Raw genomic sequence first — 16,780 nt, 5'->3', positions numbered from 1 at the left:
AACACATTTTGCATTTATCGCAAATGCTAAAAACCGCAAAGTCTAGTGATGAAGAATGATATTTATATGTTTCGAATAGCATCGATGTTAGTTTACATTTGCTTGACAACCATAGTTTATTGCATAAATAAAATTGTACCCAGTTTAGAGCAAGATCATAAACATAATTAACGCTTCATGTTTTAGGTGCAAATTTTACCTCTAAGATTAACTTGAATTTTAGATAGCTCTTTATCATTTTACAAAATAGTCACAAGTTTAATAACTGCCTCACAAACCATATGTTATCTTACTCCATCTAAATTCTCCTCTCTTTTTCGGTGATTGAAAGAACGTGAATATGTAAAGAAATTTTTCTTCAATAAATGGGAAGATATTATGGAGAGTATTAGGGCCTTTGTCATCTTTTAAACTGTAACAAGTGTATTGTTATTAGACTGCACTGTAAACTTTCAGTAATGCTTTAGATCCAACAAGATTGCGTATTGATAAATTAAGAGAGTGTTTGAACTAGTTTGTCGGAGAGAGAGTGAGAGAGAGCTAATTGTATAATTGTGCAAGTGTAGTGAGCTTGATTATTCTGCGTGTGTAAATGTGTTGTTTTAGTTCTTAGTTAATAACACGAAAATCCCGTAAGTATGCGAAAATCGAGAAGATCAATGCTCGTAAAACTGGCGGAATTCTAACCTCAAACATGTAAGTTGCTCGCTGGAGCTACATGCCAGTGTGTTGAACAGCGAAACCACTAGATCGCAACGCTGCCAACGCAGGCTGCAGAGAGGACAAATTCCCATCTCTTGTCACAAATGCGACAAGACTTTCTAGCACAACACACACGAAGATCTCCCATCTCATGTAACAGATGCAGTTAGACATCCTAGAACCCACAGAGGAGCAGCTCCCAGCACATGCCACAAGTGCAACAAGACGTTCTAGCATCGCACAGGGGTGAAGCATGCTGTTACGAGTTGTGCAGTGGAAATTTTTCGCGAGGTGTCATAAATTTTTGTTGCGCTACCGACGTTGACAAAATTGTTTTACTGTACATAGGCTATATGAAGTGTTGTTTGTTTTTAGTGTAATGTGTAATGTGATATAAGGAGTGCAGTGAACTTTGATAATATTGTATGATTGAATACTAATTTGGCGAGTTAGCAGAGATAATATAGACATAGACTATTCATACCGGTATTTCAAGGAACAGTCTCGGAATAAATAACATTCTGGAGTAGTGAAAATGCAACAACAAAGATTAGATCAAACAAGAAGTCACGGAGTACAAAAATGCTGAGTACCAAGGACAATAGTGACCAAGGATCTGACATGTGACATATGTAAGAAAACGGTACGTAATGACGAGCTGGCTATCGAATGTGATGGATGTAATAGATGGCGGCACTTCGATTGCAGTGGTCTAACGAAAGGAGAATTGGAATGTATAAAGAGAAAAAATTGTAGACTCTTATGGCTCTGCAACGAATACAAACCACAGTTACAAACAAAATTAAGAGGGCAAGAGAATCCAATGGAAGGAATAGTAGATAAAATTAAAGAAATGCTTGCAGATATGGAAATTAAATTACAAGAGAGAATCAGAGAAGAAATTGTGACATCTCTACAAAAGGAAATGGGAAAAGACCTTCAACGACCAACCGTCATGAAACAGGGTAAGAACAGAGCACCAAAACCACCAACAGAACGAAACGACTCGTCCCAAGATACCGAACTGCAAGTATATCCCCATTCATTAGTCTCAGACCCAGATGGAGAAGATAGATCACAAAAAAGAGGAGATGGCATAAAAGACACAGTGACTGACTGTCAACCGAGCTTACAGGAGGGACATACAAAGGAACTGGAGGAAGGAGACCGACCCTTACGGGCGGAAATAGTGAGGCGACGTCGTAATTCAGGAATAAGAGGATGTCGGAAAGACCAAGAAAATAAACTGAAGGCTGCAGAGGGGATGGGATGGCTGTATGTAGGTAAGGTCCACCCATCGATGAAAAATGAAGATCTAATTGAATATCTGAAGGACAATAGTGTACAAGGGAAAATAAGAGTGTGAACAACTCGAAACAAAAGGGTACAACAAATCCTATAAAATTGGCCTACCAATCGACAACCTCCAGTTAGTAAACAAACCAGAATTTTGGCCAATGGGGATAACAATAAGACAATTTATTTTTCGAAGTCAAAGAAAAACTGGATTCAGGTTTCATCGCAGACAGGAAGACCGAAATAATGAAGAAACAGGAAACTACTAACAGGAAGACTATATTGCTGCTTCTATGGAACATCGAAGGATTGAAGAGTGCTATAAACTTAATGACTGAAATTATACTGAAAGACGATATTATGATATTAACCGAGACTTTTCTCACAGATCCAACTGGATACAACTGGATATTACAGCACGCACAACCTGGCACAACAAGGTCAACGAGGCAGACCCAGTGGTGGTATCACATGTATGTCCAAACCACATCTGGCACCAATAGAAGTTTTATTCAGAGGGGAAAATACATTGATCACCAAGACTAAATACTTAACAATCATTGGAATATACATGCAGCCAGAATTCGCACTGGAAGGAGTGATAGAGGCACTAAGTGAGGCCATAAGTAAGACAAATCAAAACGGTCCAGTTATAATAGCGGGAGACCTTAACTGCAGACTTGATGTCCAAAACAAGAAAAGTGATATGGTGTTCTCGTTCCTTGAAGAAGAAGGCTTCCAACTGGTAAATACAAAAACACAACCAACTTATATCTGCTACAATGGCACCAGTACGATTGATTTAATATTCATAAACAAGAACATACATGTACACTCGTGCAAGATTGAGAACTATCCATTGAGGAAGCACCTACCGGTGATCATAACCTTTACTCTATCAAAAGTCGCACTCTCCATCTCGCACGAAAGACCAAAATTCTCAAAGAAACTGAACGAAGAGAAACTACCATCAACAGAGGAAACACTAGAACTAATACAAAAAGTAGAACAGAATACGATTGAGGAAGCAGCAAGAGACATCACAGACAGACTAAGGCAGGCTCTCATTCCAGTCAAGCAAAACACAAGGAAACACAAGAATGGTTTGATGCTGAATGTTATGCACACAGAAGACTAGTATTACAAGCACTACACAAAGTTAAAGCTGATAATACAACCACCAACCTGGCAGAATATGCCATTAAACGCAAAGCATTTAAGATGATGATAAAAGAAAAGAAACAATCATACCTTGAGAATAAGGCAAAACAAATGGCAGAAATAGCAAGAGAAAGACTGTTCCAAGCCCAAAACCCACGGAAACCGCGATTCCCTCATGACATAACAATGGATACATGGAATACCCATTTTTCTGGTGTCTTAAATAGAGAAGGTAGAATGCATGCAACAGAGAAGATAGTCACTGAACAAGATCAGACATTCCAGAATTTCACTAAAGAGGAAGTGGAAACAACAGTAAAACACCTAGCATCTAATAAAGCAGCAGGCCCCGATGGAATATACAATGAACATATAAAGACTTCATTGGGATCCTTTATTGAAGTATGGACCTCACTATTCAATAAATGCATTGAGAAAGGGGATATACCTCAAATATGGAGAGAATCTCCAGTAAAAATCTTATACAAAAGCAAAGGTAATACAAGCACACCAGACTCATATAGAGGCATAGCTCTGGAGAGCAATATATTCAAAGTTTTCACCAGACTCCTTACACAAGACTGACAAAAGAATTAGATGAAAAGAATCCGGACAACCAGTTCGGCTTTCGTCGAGGAAGATCGACTCTGCATGCAGTACAGAATCTACTAGATAGTATCGACGACACGTTAAGACACCCAAAACCAAAATTCTTCGCAATCTTCATTGATTGCAACAAGGCATTTGACTTCCTACATAGGCAGAAATTAATCAAGAAACTAGAAGCGATCTTAGGAGGAAATCAGATTAGTCACCATAATAAACAACATTCTCACAGTAAACACAATAACCATAGATGATGGAACCAGTATCTCAGACAGTATTATACAAACAAATGGAGTCCTACAAGGAGACCCAATAAGCCCAATACTATTCATCATGGCAACTGCAGATATTGTGGAGATGGTTATAGCTGACAATGTACCAGTAGTAATATACATGTACGCAGATGACGTGGTCATCGGCTCCAGTAACAAAGAAGAACTACAAAAATAATTTGACAGACTACGAGACTGGGCTAAGCAGAATGACTTCAATTTAAACAGAAGCAAAACCGTGCAAATGATATTCAGAAAGGGTGGCAAAATAGCCAAAAAGGATATCATACAATATAGAAAAGAAGAACTAACGGTAGTCAACCACTATAACTACCTAGGAATACGACTACAATCAACAAGAACATCATTCAAAATGCATGTAAAAGAGAAAGCAATAGCAGCAATCAGAGCCTTTCAGGCATCTCACATCCAGAACTATTAGATCTCAAGACGGCATTATTTCTCTTCAATACTAAGATAACGCCCATAATCACATACGGGATTCAATTAATATGGAATAATCTAACAACTGCAGACCTGGCAGTCATCGAAAGAGTGAAAGCAAGCTTCCTCAAACGCATTCTGTTCGTGTCAAAATTCACACAAACGAGGCTGGTATATGAACTGGCAAAGGAGTCTTTCTATATAGAGGATATCAAATCCAAACTAGGACTTCCATACACGATTGCTTCAGAGAAACATATAAAAGAGAGATATGAAAAGAGATCAAGTATTTGGGAAGATTTTTACAGCACTGAAGCCATGATGAACAGAGCTTGGACGATGGCAAACTATGAGCTCAGGCATATGGTAACCCGTTACGCGGTCAATGGCCTCCATCATAAAATATGCATGATCAAGTCATTCCATACGCCAGGTGATAAGTGTAAATGTGAACTTTGCAAAAACATGTACAAGATACCATCTACTCAGTTGTGCAAAAGGAGTGAAATCTCTCATAGAGTACAGCAAGGAAAAGTAACTATTTAAAAATGCACAAATGTGCGCATTTGTTATATTATTATTATTTAGATCCAACAGCATGGCCACTGAATTATTATAGAGAAAAATATGTTATGTTAATAGATGTTAACTATATGCATATAATGCCTTACGTCCAGCAATATGGATGGTGGTTTAGCAGAGAGAGAAACTTTTTAGATATTCAAGATACTTTAACACCATAGCCGAAATGTTAGTATGGGATAAATTAGGTCATCTGGCTCCGGATGGTAGCAACCAGTAAAAGCCCTTGCTAGGGTTACAGGTGAAACCCAGTCAAATTTTCTATAAGGCAGAGAGGAATCTGATCTCCTAATGGCAGGAAGAGTGGAAGAACCTAGTGGTGTAAACTACGAAAAAATAATTACTTCAGAGTAATAATCTGATCTTACTTTTTAAACTAATTCCTACCCTTACAATTCACGTCATTTGCAGAAAGGAAAAACCCCTGAAAGAAAGCACTATCCCAGCTGGTAGCTCAGAAGAGAGATGGGGATATTAGTCTCGCTTTGCTCGTTTTGCCCTTCTATCCATTTCTACTATTGTGGCTTAACGCCACGCTGTTCATGTGCTGGTTGAGGAAAAAAAAAAAAACACACAAACTAGATACCAGAGAACAAAGTTTAAAAAATCTTATTCGGAGCCTTCATTCTTCAATCCTAGAGGTAGCCCTTGAAAAGTTAGTGGTGCACCACATTGTTTTGTATTTCCCAAAGAAAAAAATCACTCTCTAGTTTGTCATGTTCGTTGCTATCAACTACGCCTACATCACCTTCTTGTTCACTCTCATTGTCATGATCAATGTCTGAATAATTTACCACTTCATCTTCACAAACTTCAGCTGCCTCAGATCCTTCCTCCTCATCAGATAATTCCTGTAACAGCGTTTGTATGTCTTCATCAGGTCATTCTTAGCTCTCTCTCATATCCTTGACCTAACAGAACAGTCAGTGGCAAACGGCATTCATTCATTCACGACTTATGCAGTGCATCAGGACTTGGAGTTCTGGGGAGTCTAACCTGTGCAAGATAGATGAGTCACACCATCTTGAAAAACCTTCCAAACTCATATTCAAGAACAACTATTTCATTGAGATAGTAAATTTCAACTTGTGTACCAGAGTTGGAAAACAAAAAGAAATAGAAAAGCTTTTGGACAAAAATCAAATCCAGATCCTAACTGGACAAGAGACCAGATTTCTGGATGGAAACATTATGCACACCAACCACTACATAGTATTCGAAGTAAAGCCGGTGATAAGAACAACATGTCTCTGCTTGGAGCCTTCATCTACATAAGCAAGAACATCATGAACAATGTTACATAACAAAGTGAAACTAATCTCCGTACAGGCCGTGAAGGCCCCTGGAGGGGTGGAAGGTAAATGCTTCCACTATCCGTAACTTTGGCTCTACGCCCGGCTGCCATTGTCCCAGGAATGAACCTGGTACTCATTTTTGGTGAGTGAACGTCAGAGCCATATGCACCTCCGGAAGCGGAAATCTCCTTTCTTAAATTTTAAGACTTCCTGACGGGGAATCGAACCCACGTCCTTCCGGGTGAACCGAGCACGCCTTTACTGCCTCGGCCAGACAGCCCCTGAACATTGTCGCAGACTTCTCGTCAAAATCTAAAAGATTATCTCTACTAACAGTTAAATGCAAGAATAAGAAGTACACTCGAATCAACTGCCATGCCCTAATCAATAAAGACAAGAAGCAGCACTGCCAGAAATATGGTGACTTTTAGGATCTTCTAGAGACCAAAATAAACTAGATACCAGAGAACAAAGTTTTTAAAATCTTATTCGGAGAGTTCATTGTGCAGATTGGGAAGGAAGGAAAGTACAGATTTGTCTTAGGAGAATATCCAGGACATAGGACAAATAGGAATGCGAAAAGGCTCATTGGATTCTGCAAAGCCTTCAGTTGAAACTAACATAAATACACTTCAAGAACCTCCTTAGAAAAGCAAGGACATGGGTATGTCTAAATTCCAACTTGGGGGAATTCCAATTGTATCATGTAGCGATAACCAGGAAAAACTCAAGAGAGTTCATGAACGTCGGAGTGATTAGGAACGGTAAATTCTATTCAGACCACCCTCTCCAAAGTTAAAATCCGCTTTCTCCCATTAGGCCAAAAGACAAGTGATCAGATATAGCGCGAACTAATTGATCATCATCACTCAAGACATCATTAAAAACTTCAGGGAAGGAATTTGCACAGGAATCAACAAAGACACAAAAAAACACTCAGGACAGCTAAGAGGAAAAGAGAAATGTGAGAGAATGTGAATGTGAGGAAGCTCTCAGGGAGAGATCTGAGAAATTGAGAAGGTGGAAAAGCTCTGGAAAAACGGAGCCCATGGAAGAATTCAGGCAACAGAAGAACGAAACATCCAGGACATTGTGAAGGGATGAACTGTCATTTGAAAAGTCTCACCAGGAAAAACTCCAGACTGACAAAATCAAGAATAACTCCAGAGATTTGTCAGATATTCAAAAACAAACTCAAAGGATACCAGGCACCAAGTTTGAGCTTTAGAAATAAACGGGACAAAACTGGTCAGAACAGTCAGGAAAAATGCAAGATATTAGCCAGATACTTCTATGATCTTCTGAACTGTCCTTCCCCAACCTCCAAACTAGAAATACTGGACAGGCCAGGGAATCCAGAAGATGTCAAATGACCAACAAAGGAAGAAATTAAAGAAACCTTAAAAACAATAAGGAAAAGGGAGAAGACTTGATAATGGCAGAAATGTTGAAATGGGAAGAAATAGAAATCTTGGATGATATTCTCTGAATCATCAGGATCTGGGAAATGGAGAAAATCCCCAATGAATTCCCACTGAACAATCTGCTACAAAGGAAAAGGGACAAACAAGATATCAATGGCAACTAGGGTTTAGAAAAGGCCACTCCTGTATCGAACAAATCTTCCAACTTGAAATCAGTACTTCGCCACAGAATTCTGAGTGGCAAGAAAATTGTGGTGTCTTTCATAGTGCAAAAACGCTTTTGATTTGGTAGACAGAGAGGAAATTTGGAGTCAAAAGCAAATTGGAAAATACAATCAGAAAGGCCCTAACATGCACAACCTCCAGGGTGAAGTTCATAGGGCCTGTCTCAACAGTTTGAAATCAAGACAGGTGTAAAGCAAGGCCTGGACTATCCTCTTTCCTATTCAACTACATCCTAGAAAAGATTGTGAAAATTGGGAACTCTGAACTTGAACGACAAGGGATAACTCCAATCTACCTTGGAAGAAGATTAGGAGGGATTTATATCAACTGCCTTGCTTTTGCAGATGACTTTGCTATACTATCAGAAAGCCACATGGGTGTAGCAGCAAACGAGTTAGCTGATAGGGCTGCCAAAAAGGCGGTCACATTGTTCCATTACCTTACAAGGTTCAGCCAGTGATATTTGTTCTCAACTGAAACATTTGGTAATGTCCCATTGGAATTTAGAGCAGCAGGCTCCCCCTCTTTGAAACAAGCCAAGAACAATTAAGGAAACTATGAAGGTATGGAAGACTTCTCGAAGAGAAGCAGAGGTATTATGTCGTCTTCAGATCGGCCATGGTATAGCAACACACTGAGAATGAATTTTTAGAAGTGAAGCTTCCACGGTGTGAAGAATTATTTAATTTAATTTCTGGAAATTAAATTAAATAACACTGAGAATGATTTCCCTCATACTACCAGATGACGAGCAGTCGGTAGACCTCGTCATCAGTTTCATGAGGGATAGTGGTCTGTTTTATCATGTTAAAAACAAATATAAATTTGGCTTTTAAATTTGTATTTTAATTATTTTATTGTATTGACTATGTTTTTATCCATCCTTTTGCATTTTTAATGTGTTTCTTTTATGTTTTTAATTTGATTGAAAAATACGATTTCTGGCCTATTCAATTTCATTACATTTTAATCTATTTTTAAATAATTTTGTAGGAATTGTAATTATTTCATTTCATCTTGTACCATTAGGGGACAATGACCTAGATGTTAGGCCCCTTTAACCCTAAAGCAGGGGCACCTATAAATGTTACATTACCGGGTGCGTGGTGAATTTCGTTCACCATTCATTTTTCTTAGTCTTAGCAACTGGTTAAGAAGTACTTACTCTTACACGACTGATATTGTTACTCCTTATGTGCTTTATAATCGTTAGACATAATAATTACAACACAAATTACAAGTTTAGTTTAGTTTAGTTTAGTTTATTGCCTTTCTTATATGGCGGGGCTCAGGCTATGAAGCCTGCTATTATGCCAAACCATATTATACAACAGCTTTATACAATTTACAGAATAATGTACATAAAATAATTTTTACATATATTTCTAAAAATCACTAAAATTAATTTACTTAACCTCTATAATTTTGTATCCTTATTGATAATTAAGAGCTAATTATTAAATTTTTACGTTGGTGAAATCTACTTTTTACATATTTGAGTACCACATTAAACATTTCCTTTTAAATAGCCTCGGATTGCCTATGCCTCTAATTTCAGCTGGGATTGAGTTCCAGGAACGATGGTAGCAGGTATGAATGAGTTGTTGTACGAGTTACTGTGGTGAATGGGAATGGAAAAGAGGGAACGTGTGGATGACCTTGAGGGAGCTCTATCGGAAGGGGAGAGGTATTTAAAGTCTGTTCTAAAATAGTCTGGTTTGCTTGTTTGCAGAATACTGTGGAGAAGGGAAACAGCTTGGTATTTACGTCGTTCAGTCAATCTTGGCCATGACAGCTGAGAGAGGAAAGGGCTAATATGAGTTTGTATTGGGATATTTGATACGAATCGAGCACAAGCATTGTAGGCTCGCTGTATCGACATGAAAGTGTTTTGCTTATACTATTATAAACTACATCTCCATAGTCAAATATTGGAAATATTAGACTCTGTACTAATAATTTTCTTGTGTTTCTTGGAAGGAAGTCCCTCATCCTTTTTGCAGAATGTAATGAGTAGAATACTCTTTGACAAATTTTTGTGATGTGTTCCGACCAACTTAAATATTTATCGAATACTACTCCAAGGTTCTTTACATGATCGCTATATGTTACTGGTATTTCACTGAGCATAACACTGGGTATATACGTGTTTTGTATTTTAGCATGAGATTTATACGTGCCAATTATGATGGCCTATGATTTTGATGGGTTCACTTTCAGGCCATGCCTGCTAGGTGTTTAACTTAGTGATTGAATTGTTTAAGTCATTAGGCTTTGTGTGACTGTATAACTGAATATCATCTGCATACAGGTGATATTTACAATTGGTCAGCATCTCAGATAAGTTGTTCATGTACAATGAGAACAAAAGTGGTGACAATACTCCTCCCTGAGCCACGCCCATCTTAGTGGTTTGCCACGAAGATGTATAGTTTCCCACTGATACGCGCTGCTGACGATCACTAAGATAGCAGTGTACCCAGGTTAAAGTGCTGTAAGAAAATTTCAGCGCCTTAAGTTTAGCGAGTAATATGTCTCTATCTACACAATCGAAGGCTTTGCTTAAGTCCAAGAGAACAAGTATAGTAATTTGTCCTTTATCTATCGCTAGTTGCATGTCATTTGTCACTTTAACTAATGCAGTGGCAGTACTGTGGTTTTGTCTGAATCCCGATCGATATTTGTCAAGTAAGTTGTACTGTATAAGATATTCAGTCATTTGTTTATGTACTATTTTCTCCAACAATTTTCCTAATATAGGAAGGATACTTACAGGACGATAATCTTCGGGACTGTTGGGGTTGTTGTTTTTAGGGAAAGGTCGGATGATTGCATGTTTCCAATTCGAAGGAAATACTCCAGTCATGAGTGAGTTATTAATGATATGCGTGACCGCTGGAAGTATGATGTCTATGATTCTTTTTAAAAGAGACAGGTTGATTCCATCATGGCCAGTGGACCCTGACTTTATTTCACTGAAGAATTCCCGTCACTGGGGGTCACATGAGAAAAGTAGAACTGCTCGCCATTATGTCTAGTTTTTGAGGATATTCTGTTAATTACTGCTGCTTTGGTCTGTTCGTCAATCTGAGAGGATCGTGAGCTAAAGTATGAGTTTAGGTCAGCTAGTGGTACATTACAGTTGTCATTTGTCTTGTTTTTGCATAATCCCATTTCGCAAAGAGATTTCCAAATCTGACTAGAATTTTGAGTGTTCAAAATATCATAGGAGTGACATATTTTAGCATTTCTAATTAACTGTTTTGTTCTGTTTCGGAGTTTTTTATACTTTCCGAAATTGTCAGATCTGGGATATTTCACATAATTATAGGCTGCGTCTCTTATTTTCATCTGGTCGTGTATTTCTTGGGACAGCCATGGGTTTGAAGGTCTCTGTACCCTTACAGTGCGTAGTGGTGCATGTCTGTCATACAGAGTCAGAAGTAGTTCGTTAAAATGATTTACTTTTCTGTCAATGTCATTTATGAATTGAATGTTGTGCCATGGTGTGTTAAGAGCATCTTCAAAAAATGAGTCTTCATTAAAGTGTTTAAAATCTCTATATGTAATTAATTTCGGCTTGAATTTAGGGCACTTCAAGGGATATGCAGTGTAAACCATGTCATGTCGGGAGAGACCGGGAACGGGCATTTGTCCATGAATTAGGATTCGGTTGGTATCATTAGTAATTATTAGATCGAGGAGCATACGCGAGTTGGCAACATGGTGTGTAGGGTTTAGGAGTAGTTTTGTCAAATTAATGGATGAAAACATCTCCGTCAATCATTTTGTTTCGGTAGATTTGTTTGTCAAATCTGTATTAAAATCTCCCATTAAAATCAAATGCTCATACCTGGGTGTTAGATCATGTAGGGCTTCCTCTAGATTTGTGATGTTACCAGTCTTCGGTGGACGATACACCACACTAAGCAAGCACTTCGTACCGCGAACTAGGAGCTCAACGAACAAGAATTCAGGGCTACTGGAGAACTCACTGGGGGATTTTAATATCACCTTATACTTCACATCATCCCGTATGTACATACCGACTCCTCCACCGAGCTTACCGCTCCTGTCATTCCTAACTAATGAATAACCATTCATACTAACAAGAGATGAAGGGATAGACTGAAACCACGACTCGGAGAATAGTATGGCATGCAGGTTGCAGGTTGAGAATATTTCAGAGAATTCCTGGAAATGCGGGAGAATGCTCTGAGTGTTTACATGAGCTATTTGTAAGGAGGTAGGGTAAGGCGAAAGAATGTCTTGAAGGTGATTAGCGGTACTTGGGGTGGGGGCTGGGAGATACAGGTAGTGACCTGCTTGGGACTGTGGGTTGGAGAGGCTGAAACTAGAGGCATATGTTTCCTGGTTACTTGTTGCTGCCAACTTAAAATTTAACTGTGGTTATAAAAGGAAAAACTACACTAGATAAAATTAAGAAACTAAAAATTGAAATTAATGATAAAAATGTAGGCTATAGCTACAGTTGAAATTCTGATTAAAATTCTATACAGTGGTATTTAGTTTACAGAATGTTTGGCTCATGGTTAGCAAATACGATTGAGATCTTCGTGGTTTGACACAGGTATTTTACTAGTTCCCTGCTTAACATAGATTGTCATCCTTCGACCACACGTTCCGCACACTGAACTTACTTATAGCGTCCTGTAGAAGCCGCAGTCTCTCTGGGGTTAGGTCCTCTCTAATTGTTTTATTTGTACCCTTGAGTTTCTTTTTGTTTATAAACATCGCATTTATTTTCCGGTTCGAAACAAACTTCACAGTTATGGGTCTTGGACGGCCAGTTTGACTTTTCCCAACCCTGTGTGATCTGTCTATTTCGTCCACTGAGAGTTCCACCCCAATTTCACGAGCAATATCAATGACAATATTGTCCATGTTTTCTCCTGCAGTTTCTTCCACACCAAACACACGCAAGCACTGTCTTCTTTGGTACTGCTCTAAACTGTCTGTTTTAATTTGCAGCTCCCTTTTTAATTCCCTTATGGTCGTGTCTTTCTTCCAGCATACGCTTTAGTTCCTCGATCACGCTCGTATTGAAATTTATGGTTTCTTTCAGTTGCTCTACAACTGTCTTCGTCACCTGATCTTGGATGAGGTTGGCAAGCGTGTTGAGAGTCTCCTTACTGCTCAGCGCTTCCTGCACTGCTTGCTTTCACAATGGCTTCCATTGGTGGCACCTCTTTAACTTTGGGTGGCATGGTTGTTTTTGTAGATATTTCGCTTCAGGTTTCACTGAACACTTCACGAACACTCTGACGTGAATAACTGTACAAGTTAGAGTAATGTATCACACTTGCGACTGTCAAACTGCTAAAATTCACCTCCTAATGCCGCACAAACCACGAGCCTCGTATTTCGTGACTATACACTATCCGCCCAGTACATATATATAATAAAAAAGGGTAAAAATGTTCATGGGTTGAAGACTGAAAATAAAATTGAAACAAATGAATACTAAAAACATGAGAACTTAAAATGAAATGCTTCTAACAGTCTTCATTAATCATTGTCATTCTCACACCTTACACATCTAATGCATCTTTTAGAGTTTGCTTTACACACAAAGTTATGACACTGATTACGCTTCATTGTGGGGACTTTATTTTGTTTCCAGTCTCAGTGAATGCATTGCCCTTTCTTTGATGGCACTTTTATTTCTTTTGACGTTTCTTCCTGATGGTATGGGGATAACACTGCTCGGATATCCAGAGGCAGTGTTCCTATCTTAGCTCGCTCAACCAACCACTTATTCATGAGTTGAAACGAAAGATTCTTCAATCCTAGAAGTAGCCCTAGAAAAGTCAGTGGTGCACCACATTGTTTTGTATTTCCCAAAGAAAAAATCGCTCTCTAGTTCGTCTTGTTCGTAGCTATCAACTACGCCTACATCACCTTCTTGTTCACTCTCATTGTCATGATCGATGTCTGAATAATTTACCACTTCATCTTCACAATCAGAAAAATCACAAGCTTCAGCTGCGTCAGATCCTTCCTCCTCATCAGATAATTCCTGTAACAGCGTTTGTATGTCTTCATCAGGTCATTCTTAGCTCTCATATCCTTTATCTAACAGCACAGTCAGTGGCAAACAGCATTCATTCATTTATTTATTTATTTATTTGGTTAATTAGTTAGTTAGTTAAATGTTTTTTCCAGTATTCGACTACAAGAACAACTTCATCATTGGCGTGCAAAACATCTTCCTTTGTGCACGGCGATGGTAAATGTTGAGAAACTGGAAGGTGTTCTTCATTCTGTAGTAGTCCAGTCACAGGTCATGTCTTCTTGTACATAACCCCACTTAACTAGGTTAGACTTACACTTTGAAACACCTGTCTGTAATTGATCGAGGGTCTTCCAGACGGGATACAGAAGGCGAAAACCTGCAGAAGGTTCTTCCTTTAAACTCAGGGATGGGTTACGTACTCGCTGTTGTCACAGTTCATGACTTCGTTTTTCTGGTGTATCAATAAGTGGTATGGTCCTTAAAAAAACTCTTCCTTGACCGGAGTCTAACAGCCTGCATTTGATGGCTGTAAAGGGGGTGACGTGGATCGGTTGATTGCTTCTGGAGTAAACTTCCGCTGCTACTTCCCTTTTTATGTGATGAGGGGCGATCCCTGCAATAGGGTAGATATTTTCTGTTGGAGTTGGTCTCAGACACCCTGTAATTATATGACCAGTCTTATTCACAGCATTATCTACTTGCTTAGCATGGGCAGAGTTTCTCCATATGGGTGATGCATATTCTGCAGAGGGCCAGGGCGTATGTGCATAGGACATGTGGGTATGCACTCCAAGATGGGCATGTTAGTTTTTTTTAAATAATATTACTCCTAGAGCAAGATATGGGAATGTCTGGAAGACCTAAAGGTGCCAAAGTACTTAATTGACAAAGTCAAGATGCTATACCAGAAGAGCTACAGCTGTGTCCAGATACGCAACGGATGATCAAAATGGTTTGAAACAAAGAGAGGTGTCCAACAAGGAAGTGCCCTATCACCACTCCTGTTCATAATAGTAATGGACAAGGTCATCAAATCTATCAAGAAAATGGACAGTGAACCAAACGCCCTGGTATTTACTGATGATATGCTTTTATGGGGAGAGACAGAAGCTGAAGTTCAGAAGAAACTTAACGAAAGGAACAATACATTCAAAAATTTTGGACTGAAGATGAGCAAAACAAAGAAAGTGGAAATGACCATCAATAGGGAAGGAACAAGCTCAAATATATTTCTGGAAGGAGTAAAAATTGAATCAGCTTCCCACTTCAAGTATCTCGGAAGCACAATCTCGAAAGACAACACTGTTAGGCAGGAAATACTCAGCAAGACAGTCAGAAATCTTCTCTGGGACTGCAAAATACCACAAAAAGCAAAAACAATCGTGTACCACACTTACATTGTACCAATCCTCACGTACAGTTTAGAGACGTGTACCCTACTAAACAAAGACTTCAGTAGAATCCAAGCAACTGAAATGAGATTCATTAGAACCATTAGAACCATGAACCTAACGACCAGAAAGGACAAGATCAGAAATGAAGTGAATAGGAAAGTAGCTGGTATCAAGGTTTCTATTACCGGTGTCATAAAGAAATGCAGACTTCAGTGGTATGGGCACATAATGAGAATGAACAGGGAAAGACCTGCCAGAAAATATTTGACCTTAATCTCGTATGAAGAAGACCCCGTTGGATAGAGACTGTAAGATCAGATGTGGAGGAGAGAGGATACAAATGGGAGGATGTACTGGATCAGAAGATGTATGAAGACAGAAGGAGATGGCGAGCGCTTGTATACCACACCCGGGAAACTGGAGTTGGGAAATGATGATGACTCCTAGAGCACATCTTTTGTTTGGTATTCTGACAGTGTTGTTTGAAAGATAATGTTCAGTTTCACACCAAGGTACTTTGGTGTATAACAGTGTTCAAGGACTACTACTCTCCATTCCACGCAGAGTTTTCTACTGGCTTCTTTGTTACATAGATAAAAGGCACAAACTTGAGTTTTGTGGGGGTTGGGTCTCAAATGATTATTCTCATAGTATGTAGCAAGTTCTTTGAGAGGTTTTGCCAACTTTTCTTCAACCTCTTCAAATGTGTTCCCCTGTGCTGCCACTGCTGTGTCATCAGCGTAGATAAACTGCTTGGGACTTCGGTAGTAATTGGTTGGTCATTAGTGTAGATGTTGTAGGGCAATGGTGCATTATATTCATGTATCTCTGCATGCTCCTTTTCCTGGCCACAGGATATTACAATTATAAACAGCAGAGATCTTTCCGGTCTTGGTCTTGTTTTAATTTCTAACCAAAATGTTTTATCTTTTATTTTGATGCAGCTGCAGAACTGAATATACATTGTAGCTGCTATATTCTTTCTTTCTTTCTTTCTTTCTTTCTTTCTTTCTTTCTTTCTTTTCATGTAGCTTTCTGCATCAGGGCTTCCTAAACCTTTGCTCTCAGGACACTAGCATCAGCATTTTCTAAATCATGGAAGGTCATCACTATATCCTCATTTCTTTCCATTACTTCGACATCAAGGGATATAACTGTTTCATTTTAAATTACAGCCTTATATTTACATGAGTGATACCTTCGTAACTAGGCATTACTTTTTATTATTACAGGTATTTGCAGAGTGGAACAAAGGGGAGCTGGACTCCTTTCTTATTGAAATAACTACTAATATTTTAAAATTCAAGGATACTGATGGTGAGTACCTTGGTGCCCAAAAAGG

At 38.8% G+C, this 16,780-nt stretch overlaps 1 protein-coding gene across 1 annotated transcript in view; it reads left to right on the top strand.

Annotated features, from left to right (window-relative positions):
* Pgd (phosphogluconate dehydrogenase) overlaps positions 1-16,780 on the top strand; it is a 93,846-nt gene that overhangs the window by 34,180 nt on the left and 42,886 nt on the right. Inside the window, exon 5 of the mRNA XM_068228360.1 lies at positions 16,671-16,755. Coding sequence (XP_068084461.1) covers positions 16,671-16,755 — 85 coding nt within the window. The remainder of the gene's footprint in view (positions 1-16,670; positions 16,756-16,780) is intronic.

Source organism: Anabrus simplex, chromosome 6 (assembly GCF_040414725.1).
Source record: "Anabrus simplex isolate iqAnaSimp1 chromosome 6, ASM4041472v1, whole genome shotgun sequence".
Lineage (NCBI taxonomy): Eukaryota > Metazoa > Arthropoda > Insecta > Orthoptera > Tettigoniidae > Anabrus > Anabrus simplex.
The sequence above is the reverse complement of the archived record's forward strand: the minus strand, read 5'-3'. Positions and strand labels throughout refer to the sequence as shown.